The 21,969-nt window shown below is 55.7% G+C and overlaps 2 protein-coding genes and 1 long non-coding RNA gene across 6 annotated transcripts; 1 reads left to right on the plus strand and 2 right to left on the minus strand.

Moving 5' to 3' along the window:
- Nucleotides 1-13,905: 13,905 nt before the first annotated feature.
- ZNF70 (zinc finger protein 70) lies at nt 13,906-19,770 on the minus strand. Of its 4 annotated transcripts, none has more exons than XM_070475631.1 (2): nt 19,527-19,770; nt 13,906-15,504 (listed from the first exon to the last, which is right to left on the minus strand). In XM_070475631.1, the coding sequence occupies exons 1-2, from the start codon at nt 19,664-19,666 to the stop codon at nt 14,097-14,099; spliced, it is 1,548 nt and encodes a 515-aa protein (XP_070331732.1). In that variant the 5' UTR covers nt 19,667-19,770; the 3' UTR covers nt 13,906-14,096. The 4 variants fall into 4 exon arrangements, with proteins under 4 accessions (XP_070331732.1, XP_070331734.1, XP_020763071.2 ...); XM_070475633.1 differs by having other exon boundaries at nt 19,595-19,661; XM_020907412.2 differs by lacking the exon at nt 19,527-19,770 and adding an exon at nt 18,649-18,956.
- LOC139037842 (uncharacterized) lies at nt 19,044-20,100 on the plus strand. Its single transcript, XR_011490775.1, has 2 exons — nt 19,044-19,159; nt 19,599-20,100. It is a non-coding gene; the product is annotated as an uncharacterized lncRNA (long non-coding RNA).
- On the minus strand, nt 19,876-21,239 carry VPREB3 (V-set pre-B cell surrogate light chain 3). Its single transcript, XM_020907352.2, has 2 exons — nt 21,018-21,239; nt 19,876-20,316 (listed from the first exon to the last, which is right to left on the minus strand). The coding sequence occupies exons 1-2, from the start codon at nt 21,208-21,210 to the stop codon at nt 20,000-20,002; spliced, it is 510 nt and encodes a 169-aa protein (XP_020763011.2). The 5' UTR covers nt 21,211-21,239; the 3' UTR covers nt 19,876-19,999.
- Between the last annotated feature and the right edge of the window lie 730 nt (nt 21,240-21,969).

Here is a 21,969-nt window from a genome sequence, read left to right on the forward strand (position 1 = left end):
TCCCTGATCAGACTCGAAGCCCAGCTCTGCTCTGGGCCCTGGGGACACGGCAGGGGCCTCAGAGACCAAGGCCTGCAGCAAAGTCCCAGGAGGTGAAGCAGGCAGACAGCAACACATTACAATCTAATGGGAGGTGTGACGAGCTCTTTAGGAAAGGAAGCGGTTGGGGTGACAACTGCTGGTTTAAACTAAGATCATGGCATCCGGTGCCCTCACTTCATAGCAAATAGAAGGGGGAAAAGTGGAAACAGTGGCAGATTTAATTGTCATGGGCTCCAAAATCACTGTGGACCGTTACTGCAGCCAGGAAATTAAAAGATGTTTGCTCTTTGGAAGGAAAGCTATGACAAACCTAGAAGTGTATTAAAAAGCAGAGCCAATGAAGGTCCATCACTTTGCCAATGAAGGTCCATCTAATCAAAGCTACTGGTTTTCCAATAGCCATGTACGGATATGAGAGTTGGGATATAAAGAAAGCTGAGCACTAAAGAACTGATGCTCTCCAACTGTGGTGCTGGAGAAGACTCTGGAGAGTCCTTTGGACAGGAAGGAGATCAAACCAGTCCATCCTAAAGGAGATCAGTCCTGGGTGTTCATTGGAAAGACTGATGCTGAAGCTCCAATACTTTGGCCCCCTGATGCAGAGAGCTGATTCATTTGAAAAGACCCTGATACTGGGAAAGACTGAGAGCAGAAGTGGGCAGCCCGGATGAGATGGTTCGATGGCATCATTGACTCAACAGACATGAGTTTGAGCAAACTCCAGGAATCAGTGAAGGACAGGGAAGCCTGGCGTGCTGCAGTCCATGGGGTCGCAAAGATTGGCCACAACTGAGCGACTGAACAACAAGAGAGGTGACCCCCAAATGAAGGAGGGGAACCCCAGCAAGGGCCTGGGGAAGAGCAGTCCTGGCAGAAGGGACAGCAAGTGCAAAGGCCCTGGGGTCAGGCGTGTCTGACAAGCTGTAGGAACAGCAAGGCAGTCGGTGTGGCCGAATTCAAGGCAGGGGTCCGTGGAGGGGGCCGGCCCTTGGGGGCTCGCAGAGCAGGCTGAGCCCCTTGAGCTTTGTCCAGGTCCTCAGATGAAGCTGGATGGCATCATGTCACACCTGCCCCTTCGAACTTCCTGCACACGCATGTCTTGGGTGTATGTCAAGCAAGGGGAGCCAGATGGCTCAGCGTGTGTACACACGGCGGGTGCCGGCCGGCCTGCGAGGACGGACCCGGGCGGTTCTGGCCCTTCCATCACAGACATGGCTGGGGGAGCCCTGTGCCTCCCCGGTGCACAGGTCAGCGCTTCTGGGGGGCACAGGCCCAGCTGGAGCCGCAGAGCGGGGCGTCTCTGTGAGGGTCACTGCGACCTGCTGCCGCCTCTGCAAAGCCGCTGGACTCCCGGCCCCGGAACAGGCCGAGGCCGGGCCTGCATTGCGCACCTGCCCGGACACTGTCCCCAGCGCGCCCCTCGCGGTGTTAAATGGGAACCGGGGGGAGGTCCCTGACCCCGCCGCCGGGCCCCCACTGCGCCTGCCTGGGGTGACCCCGGGCTCTGGGCCTCAGCGTCCCAGGGTGTCGCTCGGAGGCCCCTGAGTCCCTCCGTCTGGGACCCTTCCTCCGGCTCACCCGTCTGGGTCCCTCAGCACGTCCAGCGGGGGAACAGCGACGCCTTGCGGCCAAGGAGGGCACGCCGGCCCCGGAGCCGGGCGGGAGCGCACAGGTCGCGGGGGCGGGGCGGGGCGGCCCGAGGCCACAGGCAGCAGCTCCCGGCCCGCTCTGGGCTGCAGCCGGGACGGCTGTGCCCGCGGGGGCCCCTCCAGGCTGCCTCCTCGGCTGCGGGCAGGACGCCCAGCTTCTGAGTCCTTGGGACAAAGGGGGAATTCTGGGTGGACGGCACTGGGAACCAAGTCCTTCTGGTCGTGGCCTGAAACTGCCCAGGTGACAGGGAAGAGGAAGGCTGTTTTCCCGCAGGCGGACCTGAGCTTCTCTCAACTAGGATCGGCTCCTTGGCTTCTGTCTCTTAAAGAAAAAAAGGTAAAGGGAATTTGCGCCTTGAACCAGCTCCAGGAGTAATCTACCAATCCGTTTGGGGAAACTGGCAACTCGACCACACTGAGTCTTTCAGTCCATAGATGTCCCGCTCTCTCTCCCTTTAATCGGTCTGATAATTCTCGGTGAAGCTCCCTGTGGAGCTTTCCTCATGAACAAATGACTTGGGCACCTCTGTAGATTCATCCCTAGTAAACTTACACATTTGAAAGTGGAAATGTAAGTCGCTGGGTTATGTCCGACTCTTGGCAATCCCATGGACTGTAGTCCACCGGGCTCCTCTATCCATGGAATCCCCCAGGCAAGGCTACTGGAGCGGGTGGCCAGCTCCATCTCCAGGAAACTTATATATTTGGGGAGGGGGGGGATTTTATTGAAATATCGATTTATAATGTTGTGTTAATTTCTTCTGTACAGCAAAGTGACTCAGATACATATATATATGTACTTTTTCTCAGTCTTGTCAATTACAGTTTCTCATAAGCTATTAAATATAGTTCCCTGTGCCATACAGGAGGACCTTGTTGTTTATCCTTTTTATCTATCCTATATATAAATTGCTTCTGCTATATATCCTATATATATATATATATCCTGTATATATCCTTGCTTCTGCTAATCCCAAACTCCCATTCCATCCCTCCCCTACCCACCCTCTCCCTTGGGAACAAGTCTATTCTCTACAAGCTGATATTTTTTATGCAATTGGTAAAATATATCCTCTTGAATGTTATTCTCTATTCATTTGCTATTATACTGTGCTGTTGGAGAAGACTCTTGAGAGTCCCTTGGACTGCAAGGAGATCCAACCAGGCCATCCTAAAGGAAATCAGTCCTGAATATTCATTGGAAAGACTGATGCTGAAGCTGAAACTCCAATACTTTGTCCACCTGATGCGAAGAGCTGACTCACTGGAAAAGACCCTGATGCTGGGAAAGACTGAAGGCTGGAGGAGAAGAGGATGACAGAGGATCGGATGGTTGGATGGCATCACCAACTCGATAGACATGAGTTTGGGTAAACTCCGGGAGTTGGTGATGGACGGGGAGGCCTGGCGTGCTGCGGTTCACGGGGGTCCATGACTGAGCGACTGAACTGAACTGAGAGACCCAGTACGTTTTTATATTTGAAATCGCACCTGGTAAATTTGCTACACTATTTTTTAATAGATTATATTAATTTTTCTACATTCTGTGGGACTTGCCACATACTTAAACATATCCTCTGTGAAAAATGACAGTTTTGTTGCTATCTTCCCAATGCTTATATATTTCATTTCTCTCCCAGTCATTTCAGAAGCCAGTTTGGGAGGGAGACAGTGCCACTTCAGGAACAGGAGCATGCAGACGCCACAAAACACCCTCCAGACGAAGGGGTGGGAGTTACTGTTTAAACTCATATGTTTATAACAATATTCAAACACACTTATCACATGTTTACAGTTGTTTATAATACCTGAATATGTTTATATAAGTAAATTTATTTCTATATGTGCTAATCACTGTCATAGCCGACTCTCTGCGACCCCACGGATGGTCACCCGCCAGGCCCCTCCGTCCACGGGATTCTTCAGGCAAACGTGTTGGAGTGGGTTGCCATTTCCTTCTCCAGGGAATTTTCCCAAACCAGGGATCGAACCCGGGTCTTCTGCACTGCAGGCAGATTCTTTACTGTCTGAGCCACCAGGAAAGCCCAAAGTTGCTTCTGTTTATAATTATGCTGATAATAATATATACTTGCTTATAAATATAAAGTATTATAAATATAATAACATATACTTGCTTATAGTTTTCATTTATAATATAAATGTATTATATGCTTATATTCTACATGTATATGTTTTATATATTAATTTTAAATGTATATACCAGTTCAGTTCAGTTGCTCAGTCATGTCTGACTCTTTGTGACCCCATGAATTGCAGCACGCCAGGACTCTCTGTCCACCCAAACCCATGTCCATTGAGTCGGTGATACCATCCAACCATCTCATCCTCTGTCGTCCCCTTCTCCTCCTGCCCTCAATCTTTCCCAGCATCAGGGTCTTTTCAAATGAGTCAGCTCTTCACATCAGGTGGCCAAAGTATTGGAGTTTCAGCTTCAGCATCAGTCCTTCCAATGAACACTCAGGACTGATTTCCTTTAGGATGGACTGGTTGGATCTCCTTGCAGTCCAAGGGACTCTCAAGAGTCTTCTCCAACACCACAGTTCAAAAGCATCAATTCTTTGGTGCTCAGCTTTCTTTATAGTCCAACATTCACATTCATACATGACTACTGGAAAAACCATAGCCTTGACTAGACAGACCTCTGTTGACAAAGTAATGTCTCTGCTCTCTAGGTGGGTCATAACTTTCCTTCCAAAGAGTAAGCATCTTTTAATTTCATGGCTGCAATCACCATCTGCAGTGATTTTGGAGCCCAGAAAAATAAAGTCAGCCACTGTATCCACTGTTTCCCATCTATTTGCCATGAAGTGATGGGACCGGATGCCATGACCTTAGTTTTCTGAATGTTGAACTTTAAGCCAACTTTCTTACTCTCCTCTTTCACTTTCATCAAGAGGCTCTTTAGTTCTTCTTCACTTTCTGCCATAAGGGTGGTGTCATCTGCATATCTGAGGTTATTGATATTTCTCCCGGAAATCTTGATTCCAACTTGTGCTTCATCCAGCCCGGCACTTCTCATGATGTACTCTGCATATAAGTTAAATAAGCAGGGTGACAATATACAGTCCTGACGCACTCCTTTTCCTATTTGGAACCAGTCTGTTTTTCCATGTCCAGTTCTAACTGTTGCTTCATATACATTCTATGAAATAATATTTTTATACAAATATTGAAAGCCTTTCAATATATTTAAAGTGTCTGGAAACAGACCTAAGGGCATACAAAAAATGAAATATTTATTAAAGAAAATCTACTGAAATTTGGCAAGAGCAGGGACAGTCTGTCCAGAGCATCTCAATCATGACCTGTTTCCTTCCTCCCGTCCCCAGCCCAACATGAGGCACCTCCACTCCAAGCAGTTGCGGGAAGAACACAGGGCACCCTCTCCACCGAGCTCCGGGTCAAGGTGACATATTCCTGACATTCTCCCCAGGGGAATTGCTGAGCGGATGAGATCTCTGAGACAAGGATGGGGGCATCCAAGCCAGACACCGAGGTTTGGCCTGCGGGTGCAATGCCGAGTTCTGCCAGCAGACGGTGCTAGAGGAACGCGAAAGACAAAAGAGGCCAGAAAGCGCCTTTGCTTTCCCGGTTTCCCTCCCTCCTATCGAGCCCAGCAGCCAGCGTTGGCGCGGGGGTGGCCCCGCGTTTGCTCAGCAGCCCTGACGGGCCAGTTCAGCAGGTACTCAGGCCCCACTCTGTCCACCAGGCGAACCCTCTGCAGTAGACCAGCCCTGGGCTCCCGCACCTTCTGGCCAGTTGAGGGCCACTTCTGTGCGCCAGCCCGGGCCACGCCCTCCACGCTGTCTAGCTCGGGGCCAGGTAGGTTTTTCCGGCACCCTAGGACCTGGAATCGTCCCCCTGTCCCAAGACTTCACCTGACTTTATGTGTCACCCCAGATCTCAGCACCGAGGCCCCCACCTTTGGAAGGATAGGTGGGGGGTGAGGGCGGCCCCTGAGATGTCAAATCCATTCCGACTGCCCGCACTAATCAAGGGCCTTGATTAGATGTAATCAGTCTTTAAAAGGACTCGCATGTCCTCCAATCACCAAGCCAGAACCATAAAATACCCACCCCGGTTGTTCTCTAGAAAGCCGGACTCGGCGGCGTCTAGGGGAAGCTGAGCTCTTAGGACCGGATGGACCGCTGACCCTCCCACTGGGCGTGGCCGCGAGTCCGCTCCCTGGAAGCTCCGCCCCCAGCTCGCGCTGTGAGCGCAGAGGCGGGGCTCGGGTCCACCGCCCCGACCGCGGTCCGCGCGCCTTGTCCGTCCCTTTCCCCGGGCTCCCCGCGCCCCACACCGCCTCCTGCTTCGTCTTCATGCCCTGAGCACCCAGCCCGGTGCCCGCGGGGAGGCAGATTCCAGAGCGCTCTCTGGTCTCCTTGCCTGGTTGCCTTGTGGATGAACCCGCTCTTTGCTGCAAACCTAGCATCTCAGTATCTTGGCCTGCTGTTTGGGGGGGGGGGGGGGGGGGGGGGAAGGTTCCCTAACAATAGTAAAACCATTACATGTAGCACTCGGAACCCCCTCACCGCTGAATCCCCCACAGATTGCTGACCACCATAACTCTGTCTTTGACTCCCTGAAGTGGTGAATCTTCTAGAAAACTTTGGTCTAGCCCAGGCCTCCATTTCCCAGATCCCTGAAGGGACCCCAGAGCAGCCCCTCTTCCTGGTCACGTCACTGCTGACCCGCAAGCCTGGGAGGCGGACGGTGCTGAGAGGCCCCACTACATCCTTCAGGGTCGCGCCTACATCTGCGGAGACGGCTGCACAAGTCCACGACCAGGAGGGCAACGCTGGACACTGACCTGGGAGGGACACGGGGCCAGAGGCTCGAGGAGCCCATGTCTGACAATCCACAACTGACCCGGCCCAGGGGGGCGCGATGCCTGTGGGCGCGATGCAGGCTAATAGCTCGGCCCCTGAGCCCACACGCCCCAAACGTGCCTCCTGGGAAAGGACCATCATCGTCACGCGAGCATCATCACTAATAAATACCGCTCAATGACTCAGAACACCAGGCTGAGATCTTTCCACACTAGAGGGCGCCGGAGACCGCAGGGTCCCACCCGGGCTCCCGGGGCTGCCGCACAGAGTCTGTCCGCCAGGGGGCGCGAGCGCTGGCCAGGGGCTGGCCCTTCCGGTCAGCTGTGATGGGCAGAGAAGGGTCTGGTCCCAAGGCGACTGTGTGATGGGCTCTGAAGGTTAGGGGTGCTTCTCACCCCAGAGGGATCAGAAAGTTATGAGTCAAGAAACAAAGGCTTTGGTGCATGAACTAATGAGTGACCAGCAAACAATGTTAAAAAAAAAATAAGGTAGATTAGATTTGAAGATTATGCAGTATTAGGGACATACTTAAACACTAAAAAATTATTCACTGGGCATTCTGTGTTTTATCTGCCATCCTACTCGTGAGAGATGAACAAAAGAGAACTGCAAGGACACTTTTCTTTGCTCCGTATTGTGTATGCATTTGTATTTATCAACCACGTTCTTTTCTTCTCAGTATTGCTTTATGTAGGAGTTATCAGAGATTAGCAGAATGTTCAGTGGAACTGTGAGTGGATCTGAGGATGAATTAACACAATTGGCTGTGATTATAATGATTGCCGGGAGAAATATTAATAATCTCAGATATGCAGACGACACCACCCTTATGGCAAAAAGTGAAGAGGAACTAAAAAGCCTCTTGATGAAAGTGAAAGAGGAGAGTGAAAAAATTGGCTTAAAGCTCCACATTCAGAAAACTAAGATCATGGCATCTGGTCCCATCACTTCATGGCAATTAGATGGGAAACAATGGATACACTGTCAGACTTTATTTTGGGGGGGCTCCAAAATCACTGCAGATGGTGATTGCAGCCATGAAATTAAAAGACGCTTACTCCTTGGAAGGAAAGTTATGACCAACCTAGATAGCATGTTAAAAAACAGAGACGTTACTTTGCCAACAAAGGTCTGTCTAGTCGAGGCTATGGTTTTTCCAGTGGTCATGTGTGGATGTGAGAGTTGGACGGTGAAGAAAGCTGAGCACTGAAAAATTGATGCTTTTGAACTGTGGTGTTGGAGAAGACTCTTGAGAGTCCCTTGGACTGCAAGGAGATCCAATCAGTCCATCCTAAAGCAGATCAGTCCTGGGTGTTCATTGGAAGGACTGATGCTGAAGCTGAAACTCCAATACTTTGGCCACCTGATGCGAAGAGTTGACTCATTGGAAAAGAGCCTGATGCTGGGAGGGATTGGGGACAGGAGGAGAAGGGGACGACAGAGGATGAGATGGCTGGATGGCATCACTGACTCGATGGACATGTGTTTGAGTAGACTCTGGGAGTTGGTGATGGACAGGGAGTCCTGGCGTGCTGCGATTCATGGGGTCGCAAAGAGTTGGACACGACTGAGCGACTGAACTGAACTGAACTGATAATGACTCTTGGGAGCATGTGTTTCTCATTTTGGGAGAAGGGTGCTATCTCTGGGTCAAGGATAGGGCACCTAAACGGACACTGAGGTTTCTGTGCAGCGAGTGCCATGCCGGACTCTGCCAGCAGATGGTGATGGAGGAACGGGTAAGGCCACCGCGGCCAGAAAGCGCTTTTCCCTCTTTCCTTCCTTTTATTGAGCACTTGGGCCAATGACGGTGTGAGGATGGCCCCGGGTCCGCTCAGCAGCCCTAGCCGACGGTCTAGTACCCCATCTTTGGTAGGGTAGGTGGGGGTGAGGGCGGCCCCTGAGATGGTGAAACTGCGGGTCATGATTAGTCAAATCCATTCCACCTGCCCGCATTAATCAAGGGCCTTGATTAGATGTAATCAGTCTTTAAAAAGACTCGCATGTCCTCCAATCACGAAGCCAGAACCATAAAATACCTGCCCGGTTGTTCTCTAGAAAGCCGGACTCGGCGGCGTCTAGTTGGAGCTGAGCTCTTAGGACCGGATGGACCGCTGACCCTCCCACTGGGCGTGGCCGCGAGTCCGCTCCCTGGAAGCTCCGCCCCCAGCTCGCGCTGTGAGCGCAGAGGCGGGGCTCGGGTCCACCGCGCCGACCGCGGTCCGCGCGCCTTGTCCGTCCCTTTCCCCGGGCTCCCCGCGCCCCACACCGCCTCCTGCTTCGTCTTCATGCCCTGAGCACCCAGCCCGGTGCCCGCAGGGAGGCAGATTCCAGAGCGCTCTCTGGTCTCCTTGCCTGGTTGCCTTGTGGATGAACCGGCGCTTTGCTGCAAAGCTAGCATCTCAGTATCTTGGCCTGCTGTTTGTAGGGGGCTGGGGGAAGGTTCCCTAACAATAGTAAAACCATTACATGTAGCACTCGGAACCCCCTCACCGCCGAATCCCCCACAGATTGCTGACCACCAAAGGTTTGTCTCTAAGTCCCTGCAATGGTGAATTTTCTAGAAAAGTTTCCCTCTAGCCCACGCCCCTGTTTTCCAGATCCCTGGAGGGGCAGAGGGGGAAAGATTATAATTCAAACAAAAGTCCCGGGTCCAGGTAGAACCCAATCACCATTCACTAAAGGAGAAATCCGCGCCTCCACAACGGATGAGGCTGATTGTCTGAGGTGGCCTCTATTGAAGGTTTCCCGAGGAAACTGCCTTCCGGGGGACACAGCCCAGTATTTTGCCTCTGGCCCCTCGAGACTCTGGGGCTCACCTCCCCTCTCCACTCCCGTCCTCGGCTCTGACAGGCTAGGGCCCCGCACCTGCAGACAGCCAGCGGCCCAGGGAACAGCAGGAGGTAGGTGGGGACCCCAGGCCAGCCCACCCACACGGGGTCAGACCAGAGGGGAGGGACCAGCTGTGAGGTCACAGGCAGCTGCTCTGGGACGGCCTTGGGGGGGCGGGTAGCAAACATGGGTGAGTCTCCAGCACTCAGCCGCACCGGAGTCCCGGAGGCTGGGCGAACGTGTGGCCTGTGGTGTGGGAGACACCCCGCTCAGCACCCCCAGACCACCTTCTGACTTGGTTTCCTGGTTATCAGACACTGAAGAGGGGGTCCCCCAAAAGAAAAGGCTACCTTTCCCCACCCCTTACCCCCCGAAGGTGGTACATCAGTCCATGGCGCACACATCCAGATACCTGTGATCCCGGCAAACCTCGCACAAGAGGCTGTGTGGTTTCCACCTGGGCCAAGGTGACTGAACCCCCTTGTCGCCTCTGAGAAGTCCCGGCAGCTGTAGGTGGGGGCTCCTGCCTCCCACTGAACTGTGCCCCCGACCCCGCGGTGGCAGGCAGAGCTGATCTGAGACCACTGCACCTGCTGTAAACTCCTGCCCTCGCTTCCCTCCTGCCACAGGAGTGGCCAGGGCGACCCCCTTCTTCAGCCTCTGCAGCTGTGACAGTGGCCGGCCCCTGCCACAGGAGGGCCAGGGGAGAGAGGGGGCGGGTGAGGGGACCGTCCTGGGACAGACAGGAGGTGGGAGAGGGTCCACCTGACTGTGGGCTCCCTCACGCGGGGGCCTGATCTGCAATGTCTAGTTCTTTGCTGCATCTCATGGTATTTGCTGAAACTTTTCTAAAGTGTAATAAAGCACCACGTAACATTCTAGGTTATGCTGAATGAACTATGGGAGTAAGGATAGAAAATCAAAGGAATATTTCAAAACGCTAACAGTGTGATAGTCACCTGTGCCCGCAGTCTGCCGGGCAGGTGTGCATTCTTTAGTCCCCCAGGCCCCACGGGGCCGGGCAGTGACATCACAGCCTCCGGGTCACAGCTGAGGTCGCTGAAGCACCAGGCTGTGATGTCAGGAGTGGACTCAGGATAGAGCCCGGCACTGACCAGACCAGGAGCGGGGCAGGTGTGCCCGATGGTGGATCTCTCGTCGGCCTAGACGGGATGCTCCACACTCGGAAAATAACTCACAGAGATGGACTGGGGATGGGGATAGGCATGACCTTTTGGGGTTAACTGAGCCAATACATACTAAGATAGAAATAAATCATGCCTCGCTCTAAATAGTAATGTTAATAGTAGGAGAACTTCTTATGTAAAAAGAATTATAGAAAGAATCAGAAAACAAAATCCAATAATTTGCTGTTTATAAGTTACAGATATATAGCAAAAATATATACACAAATTTTAAAAATAAAATGCCAAGCTAAATAAACTCTCATGCAAATGCAAATTTAAAAAAAAGCAGAGGTTTCCATTATGATGTTTGGAAAAGAGAAGTAGAAGCTAGAAGCATTAAGAGAGGCAAAGAGGACATGCAAAGGCACAGGTTTTCAGTTCATCTGTTAAACAGACATCTGCTCCAAATGCGGTAATCACTTGGTCATGTATACCCTGTCTCTCAAGATAACGGCATGACCAACAAAGCATAAACAGCACACATAAAACAGAAATAGAAACTAAGGCAAAATAGAAATACATTAAGAAAAAACACACAAAATCAGAGTACGATTTGACCAGTAAATGAGCGTTAGCTGCTGCGGGGTCACAAGGCCCCGCAAGGGCTATCGACTTGCCCAGAGGAGTCCGTCTGTGCACACGCCCACACGGCTTTGCTCGGCCCCGGGGCCCTCGACCCCTGAGCCCGGCGTGCTCACAGGCTGCCAGGCATCCTCAGACCCTGAAGCAGAGACCAGGTAGAGCAAGTGGGACTGGAATAAAATAATATAAAGATTGATGTAACGAACTGAACTGATGGAGTAAAAACACATTTCTTGAGAGTACACAAATATATTCAGGCTCAGAGAATTTCTGTGGACACTCAGAAATACTGACACCACCACATACAATAAGAAGTAACAGCAATGACTTAAGCAGTCATCACTGGGATTAGAATTAATTTAAAAATACTAATTTTTAAATTAATATTAAAAAATACTAATTAGAATCATAATAATTGAGTCAAAGGGAAATTCCTAAGAGCAAAAAAAAAAAAAACCAAACACGTCAACATTATAGAGCAGAAAAAGCTCTAACTACAAGAAAACAAACTGACCAAAGTACCCACGTTTACTAGAAATATTAAAAGTTATTAACTACCTAAATAATTCATCTTAGAAATGTAAAGTATTAAGTAACAAAAAAGATAAAGAAAAGAGAAGAATACATGTACTTTGACAAAACAATTCGATTAGTAAACAGAACCAAGAACTGGAGCTTTACAACAGTCAACAACACCTGCTAAAAGAAGGAAAAAATCTAAGACAATAAAACAAAATCAAACAACGAAACTCAAGGACAATTCAAATACCACCAGGATGGTCTTATAACATCGCACTAAGAGCCTAAGTAAAAGGATTTAAAAACACGTAAGAAAACAAGGAAAGAACGTGAACTGCAGAACTAGGTTCTACTCACACTTCTGAAAAAGAAGTACTTGCCTGGTCTGACCATGGTTTTGTGCGAGTCTGTCAACCCTTCAGGAAAGGAGTCTTACCCACCGTGTTACATAAATTGTCAGAAAAGAAAGGAGACAGGGGAGGGGGAAGAAAGAAAGTGCACGTTTAGAAACGTGAGACGAACATGAAATAGCTGAGGGCAGGTGGGAGGGAGTGGCGGAGGGTCAGGAGGCTTGCTGGGGCTGAAACGGGGGGATTTACGTGCAGGAGACCCCGGAAGGGTGGTTTTAAGGAGAGTGGTGATGTGTGCAAAGTGATGCTTGGAAAAAAATAAAACAATTTGGCTGGGAGCACGGCGCGTGGCGGAGACGGCAAAGGTTGGAAGTGGATGACTGCCCTGCCCAGTAAGGACAGTCCTGGCCAAGGCTGAGGCCGAATGGGGTGCCGGGGGCAGGGCAAGGAGGTAGATCTTGGGGGGCCCTGTTCCCCTGCACAGAGCGGGGTGTCGGCATTCTCTCTTGGCTCTCACGAGTGACCGGGCGATCCTTCCCGTTGGGCTGCCATTCAGACGGGCGCACACAGGGGCCGGTTTACTGCCCCACAGACAGCAGAGAGGGGCTGCACAGAGCCAGCCTCCCCAGACCAGCAGACCTGTCCTCTCAACGTCCCCAGCTGCCAAGCCCACTGATGGAGGAGCAGCTCTGGCTTTCCCATTTTTATTCAGGACCATCCTAGCCGCCGAGCCGAGCCCCATCCGCTGAAATAAGCAGCGTGACCCTTAAGGCTCGTGGGACTGCGGCCACAGACGTGCAAAACTTCAAAAACAGCTCAGCCCACCTCCTCTGCGACTGGTGCTAGGGTAGCCTGCACCAGTACCAGAGGGCCAGTACCAGAGACCCCCGCTGACACCCGGAAGCCTGGGACAAACGCTTCCGGGGCAGCCAGACACGGCCCTGCCCGAGCCCATTCCGGGCCGAGGGCAGGGGGCTGAACTGGGATGGTCATCTTCAAGCCCCGCTGGGCCTGGCTGCCTGGGAGCCAGCCCCCGCCTGCTACGGGTGGGAGGAGGGGGAGCTCTGGAAACACGGCACCTTCAGAGCCCCGCCCTGGGGACACCCAGCTGGACTGGCCCGGGGAATGGGACAGCGCCGCTGTGCAGGGTGCCGTAACCCCGGGCACCACACCCAGGGAGGCGGAGGGGCCCTGCCATCTCGGGAACCAGACCAGGCCTGTGTCTCCCCTGTGGGGGGCGGGGGCGGGGGCCACCCTGGGTCTCTGTCCTCAGTTGCCACTTGACAAAGCTCATGAGTGCCCGGTCGCAGTCTGAATGGGAGCCTTGCACAGCCGCCCCCACCCCAGGGGAACGTGGCATTCCCAACGTGCCCACCTCTCCCAGAAGGAAACGGAGCTGTGGGGCTTCCTCCAGGTCATCAAGGCAGGAGGGGCCACAGCTGCAGCCTGAACCCAGACTTCTCTGACCAGATCCCTTCATCCTCGGAGGACAGAGCACAGGCTGCCCAGCCCGCAGAACAGAGGCCCTGCTGATGCCCCAGCCTGGACCCCGGGTCTGGCAGAGGGCTACTCCTGGTGGCAGGGGCCTGTGCCTGGCTAAGCCAGGCAGGCATCATCGGCCTGGCCGCGCCTCCACCTCCACCGGAGGGCCTACAGCCAGGCCTGCCCTCAGCCAACCCAGGCAGAGGGCTGAGAGGCGCAGGGGCCTCGCCGTCACCCAAAGCCCAGGACAAGCCCTCCTGTGCCCCCTCCGCCCCATCCCCGAGCGGCCCCGCAGTGGCCAAGGCGACCCTGGACTTTGGACTTCCCTGGTCTGTTTGGACCGCAAGCCAGCTTCACTTCTGCAAGTGCCTAAGGTTAGAGCTCGCCGGATGTCTCCAGGGGGCCTAACCCCGTTTTCTCCCTCTGACGTTTATTCCTCTGCATTTTGTAAAAAGCGAATGGAGGGCAAAACCAAACCCCCGGGGTCACAGCAGAGGACGAGGCGGCCGGCGGAGACCCAGCTCCGCCCCAGCGCCCCCCCAAGTCCGCCCGCTGGGCCAGGGGCGCCAGGGCCGGCGTGCCCTCGCCCCGGGCGGAGCCCTAGAGCTTGTCGGCCGCGTGGACCTTCTGGTGGCGGAGAAGGTGCGAGCTGCCCCGGAAGGCCTTGCCGCAGCGGTTGCACTCGTAGGGCCGCTCGCGCGTGTGCGTCTTGTAGTGCTCGATGAGCGCCGAGCGGTGGCGGAAGGCCTTGCCGCACTCGTTGCACACATAGGGCTTGCGGCCCGTGTGGATGCGCTGGTGCTGGATGAGCGCCGAGCTGTGGCAGAAGGCCTTGCCGCACTGGCCGCACTCGTAGGGCTTCTCGCCCGTGTGGATGCGCTGGTGCTCGATGAGCGACGAGCTCTGGCTGAAGGCCTTGCCGCACTTCTGGCAGCGGTAGGGCTTCTCGCCCGTGTGCGTCTTGCGGTGCTCGATGAGGTTGGAGCTCTGGCTGAAGGCCTTGCCGCAGTCCTCGCAGGCGTACGGCTTCTTGCCCGTGTGGACGCGCTGGTGCCGCAGCAGGTGCGAGCGGTGGCAGAAGGCCTTCCCGCACAGCTCGCAGGCGTGCGGCCTCTGCAGCGAGTGGATCTTGCGGTGCTGGCTCAGGCCCGAGCTCTGGTTGAAGGCCTTGCCGCACTCCTGGCACGCGTAGGGCTTCTCCCCGGTGTGGATGCGCTCGTGCTTGCGGAGGCTGGAGCTGCGGCTGAAGTCCTTGCCGCACTCGCGGCAGGCGTAGGGCCGCCTCCCGCTGTGCGTCTTCCCGTGCTGCGCCAGGGCCGAGCTCTGGCGGAAGGCCCGGCCGCACTCGCGGCACGCGTACGGCTTCTCCCCGGTGTGGATGGCCTGGTGCCGGAGCAGGTGCGAGCTCTGGCTGAAGGCCCTGCCGCACTCGCCGCACTCGTAGGGCTTCTCCCCGGTGTGAATCACCAGGTGCCGGAGCAGGTGCGAGCTCTGGCTGAAGGCCTTGCCGCACTCCCGACACGTGTACGGCTTGGCGGGCTGCGCGGTCCTGGGCGGCCCCTTGGGCCCTGAGTCCCCCCTGCCCGCCGCCTCCCCGACAGGCAGATCAGCAGCTTCCCCGCTGCCCGTGATCCGGTATGCAGTCGGGTCTGATTTCTGGAGGAAGGCCGGGCCAAACGGCTCATCGTCCTGGGCCCTGTCTCCTGGGGGGACGCTCTGAGGCAGAATGGGGCTCGAGCACAGATCGAAGTCCCCCCGGAAATCATCCTGCTCCCCGCCTTGCTCCCCGAGAGGGATCTCCTTGTAGATGACGGCCATCTGCTCCAGAGCCCTCCCCTGAAGAAAAGGGGCCCCCAGGTCCTCCTCTGGGAACAGGTCTGTCTGCATGTCCAGCCCATCTGCAAACACGAAAGCCTCACCCAGCTTGGCAGCCAGGGGGATCTCCACTGAGGGTCCAGTCATCCCAGTGGCTGGATCTGTCTGGGACACACACAACTGCTCTTGGCTTCTGAAAAGAAAACAAGAGACACAGTCAAGTCAGGAGGTCAAGCACCGAGCAGGTGCCAGAGCCCAAAGGAGACAGAACCAAAGACACAACCTTGCCCTCGAAGACGGTCCTTGGTGAGTCAGAGACTTACCAGAAATAAGTGCAAGGGAGGCAGAGAGACAGACAGACAATGCCGCACACTAGTGTCCAGACTCTAAAGGTTCAGGGTGCCGGCAAGATGGGCGAGGACACAAAAGGGAGCCATTCTGGAAAAGGGGCAGGAGTCCGGCCCCCAGAGAACACGGGGGCTGGGGTCTTGCTGGGAGAGCACTCGTTTGCCTCCTGTGGGTGGGCTGCACCCCTCCAGCCCGGAGCCCCAGCTGGAACCCGGGAGTCAGATCATCCCAACACCCGCCCCATCCATGTCCTGAGGCCTCACTGAAGGGGTCTCTGCCTCTCTCCAGGCTGACCCTGATGGATGCCCATCTCCAGCTTCCCCGCTCCCTCCCACATCTGTTCTCTACGTGGACACCAGGGTAAAACGCCTACACACAGTCCTGATGGTGGCGTGCCCCTTCTCAGGAGCCTGCAGCAGCTCACACCCTCCACGCCCAGCCCTGTGGCCCCATCCCCTGCTCCCACACACCCTTATGCGTCCGGCTCCACAACTCGTATGAACTGCTCTTTCCTCCGCCTGAACTACTCTTTCCTCCGCCTGACTGGTCCCCCCACCACAGGCTTCTCACGTGGCCACGTGCTCATTTTTCCAGACTCAGTCCAAACGCGCCCTCTTCTCTGCACCTTCAGACCCTGACAATCTCAGGCACATGACCCTAGTGACCTCAGGACATGGGTCCATCACACACTGGGCACCCGCAGGGCAGGCATCCTGGCAGGACCCCCCACAGCACTGCCTGTGAGCTCCCGGAGGGCAAGTCTGGGGTTCCTCTGAATTGGAAGCCCCAGCTCCCAGCACAACCGCTTCATCTCTACATGCACACATAAATTGAATAAATAAATGACTCAACAGAGGAAAAGACATTTGCTTTTGTGTTAGTACTGCTTGCCACACTTTTATTTTGTTGCCAAAGAACTTTGTATTCAAATAAGTCAATTATCTCTGAGCTATGTTTTTTCCAGTAGTCATGTACGGATGTGAGAGTTGGATCATAAAGAAGGCTGAGTGCCAAAGAATTGATGCTTTCGAACTGTGGTGTTGAAGACTCTTGAGAGTCCCTTGGACTGCAAGGAGATCAACCACTCAATCCTAAAAGAAATCAATCCTGAATATTCATTGGAAGGACTGATACTGAAGCTGAAGCTCCAATACTTTGGCCACCTGATATGAAGAGCTGACTCATTTGAAAAGACCCTGATGCTGGGAAAGATTGAGGGCAGGAGGAGAAGGGGATGACAGAGGATGAGATGGTTGGATGGCATCACCGACTCAATGGGCATGAGTTTGAGCAAGCTCCAGGAGATGGTGAAGGCAGAAGGCCTGGTGTGCTGCAGCCCGTGGGGTGGAAGAGTTGGACACAACCGACTGCCTGAATAAGAATCTAGGAGATATAAATGAATACAACAAACAAAAGCAGAGCTGCTTTATGTTGAAGGGGATGTCTTCATAGGGACAAGAGAAGGACACCCCCACTCAGCACCCCGACCCCACTGTGGAGCCCCAAGGGAGCCCCACAGGACCCCACTCAGAAACTGTGCAAGCTCCAAGGAGACTCTTGAGGTACCAGAATTTGTCGATGACAACTTGAGGTTATTGAGCACCTACGGTGTGCAAGGCACTGCTAGGCCTTCTACAAGCATGTCTCATTTACTCCTCAGGACTCCATACAAAGGTACACTTACCCTAACACGGAAGTTCAGAGAGGAATGGCCTCAAGAAGACACAGGAAATTAATCAGGATAGTCACGGCGGAACTCATTCCTAGTTGGAATCTTTTTAATAAAATGTTTATTGGAGTCTAGCTGATTTACAATGTTGTGTTTGGGATTTTTTATTCTATCTTTAATTGGAGGATAATTACAATATCGTCTTGCTTTCTGCCATACATCAACATGCATTGGCCAGAGGTACACATACGTCCCCTCCCTCCTAAACCTCCCTCCCACCCCTCTAGGCTGTCACAGAGCATAGGTTGATTTGTTTTGTTTTCAGTGAATTTTCAGCCAGGTGTGGAAAAAAGCATAGAACCAAAGCATCCTCCAGACGTCTACGCTCACTCCCATTCCTCTTCACGACCCCCATCTCCACCGCTCCCTCTCCTCAAACCTCACCCCATTTCCACCCTGGCCCACCCCTTCCCCGTTAAGCTTAGACCTTCTTTACTTAGGCCTTCTCTAGCGGGCCCACCTATGGGTGTCACTGCAACCAGCTCTCTGACCAGCCTAACGTTCCTCACCTTCCTGCCCTGCTGCAACCCGCCACGAACTACCCGCCTCCCCCGGCAGCTCCTAAGACGCTGAACGTCGCCAAGGAAAATCATACGACCTGTGGCTGGCACGGAGACAGATTTCAAGTTTCCATTTTCAGCTGGCGCTTCAGCTCCAGCGTCCAGTGACCTCCTTGCAGCTGGCCAAGCCCTCTCTTCTGGGTCTTCACTTTCCGCGCCACCCCCCCCCCCCCCCAATTCTGGCAGATGCCCCAAGACCTCCTTTTCAAAAAACCCTCTGTTTCAGAGACTGCAAATGGGCAGCCTGGAGACCCTGTCACAGACGTGTTGTGCCTGGTTCTCTAAGAGCCAAGCTTTTCCTTATTTGTTTGACTCAGCTGACACAGTATTTACAACTCTGTAGGTTTTCTCACGAAGAGCTGGAAGATGTGACGATACAGGGCCCAGCCTTTGCTTACTCACAGGGGCGCTGGATAACCGACCTCCCCACTCCCAAGCCCCCTTTCATTCCCTTGGTTTCTGAAAGCTCCTCTCCCGCTAATTTTCCCGCCCCGCTGGCCCCTCTTCCTCAGGATCTGGGGAGTTGTGACCTCCACCCACCTGCTAAGTCCTGGTTTTTCCATTCCCCCTAGGTGCCAGCTCCCTGCTAAAGTCTCCGCCGTGTTGAAAAAGTTGGCGACCCTTTTATCTGTGCCCAGCAATGTTTTCACCGATGCTCTGAGGCCGAAATACCCAAGGTCTGATACCCCGCGCTTCCCACCTCTCTCGGGCCTTCCCGGCTCCTCCGGCCTCTGTCACTCCGTCCTCCGGGGCTCCCAGGGCCTGGGCACCGGGCCGGCCCCCGGGGCCCGTCCTCTGGGCTGGAGGCTCGAGAGTGGCCGCGGCCCCGCACCTGCTCCCAGCGCCGGGGGCCGCCCACACCTGTGCCCCCAGAGGGACAGGTGGCCGCTCTCCCGGGCCGGGGCGGGGCCGCTCTCCCTGGCGGGGCGGGGCCGCACCTCAGCGCCTCCAGCCCCGCGCCCGTGGCCTCGCTCGGCCGCGGCTGCTGAAGCGAGCCCGAGGCCCCGCCCCGAGAACCGGGCCCCGCCCCCGCCCGCGGCACTTCCGGGGCCGCTCTAGGCCGCGCGGAGGCCCGCGTCTCACTGGTCCCGCCGCCTGAACGCAGGACTCGGAGTCGGGGAGGCCAGTCCCGTGGGCGCGCGGCTCTCCGGGCGGTCCCCAAGCGCGTCCCGGCCGGCTGGGAGGACGTCGACCAGGCACCTGTCCTGCGGGTGGGGCCGGCCGGAGGCCAGGGGTGGCGCTGGGGTCCCCGGGAGAAGGGCAGGCGTGCCCATCACCCCTGTTGGGATTTTCCACCCGCCCCTTTCGTGGGGAGCCCGGGACCCGCCTACCCACCTCATCCCCTCAAAGACCGATGAGAGCCCAGGAGATGGCTGGGCGCCTGGGCGGGACCCTCTCGTGCATCTGAGGGGTGGTCCCCCTGTTCAGGTGGCGCCTCTTAGAGGAACCAGGAGAGAAGAGAGCTGTGTTCCTCAACCCCCCACCCCCGCTCCCACGGCTAAATTCTGCTCCTGGTGGCAAGACTGCCCCTCCACCCCAGGAGGGCTGCCGCCCATGCCGCCCCTGCCCTCTGCCCACCTGCCTTCAGCGCCCTCAGGTGCCTCTGAGTGCCCATGCACACACTCACACCTGCCTCTTTGCCCTACCCAGGAGCAGGCAGGAGCTCCCGAAGACCCAGTCCAGTCGCCCCCGTTGAGTGTTGGACCCCAACCAGCCATGCAGAGCCAGGACTAGCGAAGGCTGGTTCCTCTTTCTCTCAGCTCCTCCCCTCACAGAAAGGCAAGAGCCACCAGTCTGAGCCCCTGGGGGCTGGTGGGGAGGCTGGGCCCCATGCCAAGGTTCTCAGGTGCTTTCTCTTCTGCAGTAATCCCCAGGATCATCCCTACCCCCACACCCCCGGACGCAGGGATCTCAGGACCCTCAGCAGTTATTGTTGACATGGTGAATATTATTAACCCATTTCACAGAGGAGGAAAACAGAGGCTCAGAGAGAGGGTCCCAAGGTCAGGAGCAGAAGTGGGAGGCAGATGGAAAACACTCATCCCACACCCCTAGAATAAGTCGCCCACAAAGCAGTAATAATCAGCATCATCTTCGGGCTGCACGGGGCTGATGGTCAGGATGCAGGTGTTGTGGGCTGCATCCGCAGCTGCGGAGAAGCGGTCCGGGATGCCAGGGGCCCGGTGTTGGTCCTCCTCTGAGCGGTAGTAGAGGAGCAGGCGGGGGGCGCTGCCTGCTCGCTGTTGATACCAGGACACGCCGAGGTCCCCGATGATGGCGTAACGGGGGCTGATGGTGCAGGACAGTTGGGCCACTTGGCCTGGGAAGACCTGCAGTGCTTCTGGCTTGGTCAGGGCTGGCTGGAAGGCTGAGAGACACACACTCAGGTCTGGCCTGGGCCCCTTCCCTCCAGCCCTTGCCCCACAAAGCCTGGGTCAGACTCCCCAGGAGAATCTGCTCCCAAAAGCTCACAGCTCGTACTGTGGAATCAGCACTGGGTGGGCCACAGAGCGGGCAACCCTTAAGCCCCATCTTCCCAAGGAGCCATGTGCAGCTAAGGGTCCAGAATTCAGAGGGTGGGCTGGTGGCCTCTGGGTCCTCCTGCTGCCCACCCTCACCATTGCCCTGCAGACCCCCATCACTTAGGTCACACTGGCTTGTCCGAAACCTGGCTACAGGCTGATCACCCTCAAGAAGCCTCCTGGGCCGTTACTATATCCATCAGCTCAGTCTCCAGCCACTGACTACTGGAGACCTTCTCAGGGGTAGCTCGTCCCTGAGGCCCTGCGGGGCGGTAACTAGGCCACACCAGCCTCCCCTCTGAAAAACTGAATAGGTGACCGGTCTCTGAGACCCGCCACCCCCCCACCAGAGTCAGAGTCCAAAGGGATCCTAGCCATCTGGTCACTCACCAGTGGGGAAACTGAGGCCAGATCTCTCCCCCTCACAGCCCCTTCGGAAACCATCCCTGTTGCCCACTGCAATTTACTTCCCCGCAGGGTCTTCTAGAGCCCCGTGCTGCCTTCCACACACACACCCCCAGGTGAGCCAGGCCTGGGGAGGGCTCACCTGCCAGGAGGGCCCCCAGCAGAAGGAGGGCCAGAGGCGGGCAGGCCATGGCCGGAGGCAGGGAGGCAGGCGGGAGTCCGCTGTTGTGCAGGCGGTGTTCCAGGTGCTTCAGGACCTCCACGCGAGGGAGGCCGCTGGACCCCGACACGGCATGCAAATCATCAGCCCCCTGACGGGGGGAGGGCGGTGCCATCTCCCCAAAGCCGTGGGGCCTCCTGAGAGCAGGAGCCGGAAATCCACAGGTGCAGTCAGAGCAGGTGGCTGCTTTTCACCGAGGTCTCATGCGTACGGTCACGTGCACAGACCTCACACATGTGGCTCGAGGGTCACACACACACACACACATCCCTGCAGCCTGTACCCAGACCAAACTTTATAAAATCTCCGCCACCCCAGAAGGCTCCCTCAAGTGCCTCCCTGACCTGTAACAGCCCTCCGCACCGTTACAAAGCTCCCACTGTGGGCCCCTCTTTATGGCACCTCTGTGACACTGCAGGCAAAAGGACTCCCCCTGTCAGCTCGAAAGACAGAAACCCCTTGGCGAACAGAGGGGTGGTGACTGGAGCCGAGAGCACAGGCGGGCATCTGGCCGCAGCCGCTCCCTACCGTGCCACAGGTCCCCTGGGGAGAAAGCGCTGGCCTGTGAGTCTGGGAACGCTGCCCCCCGGGCGCCTCTGAGCGCCTGCTGCGGTGGAAGTGCGTCCTCCCCCTAACCTGCCTGCGCGGGGCTGAGGCCAGCGCTTCTCGTCCTTTGTCCAGGTATGAACGCCGAGGGAAGCACAGCAATGCTGGTGGGCTGCGCTGGGATCTGGGCCTCCTCTCTTCTCCTGCGCTGAGCTCTGCCCGCAGAAGGGCACGGCCGGGCGGGCAGGCCCGCTGAGCAGGCGTTCTCCTGAGCCCAGAGGCCCGGCCACAGGCAGACGCTGAGGGGCCGTGGCATGGTGCAGCACGC

Source organism: Odocoileus virginianus, chromosome 12 (assembly GCF_023699985.2).
Source record: "Odocoileus virginianus isolate 20LAN1187 ecotype Illinois chromosome 12, Ovbor_1.2, whole genome shotgun sequence".
Taxonomy (NCBI): Eukaryota; Metazoa; Chordata; class Mammalia; order Artiodactyla; family Cervidae; genus Odocoileus; species Odocoileus virginianus.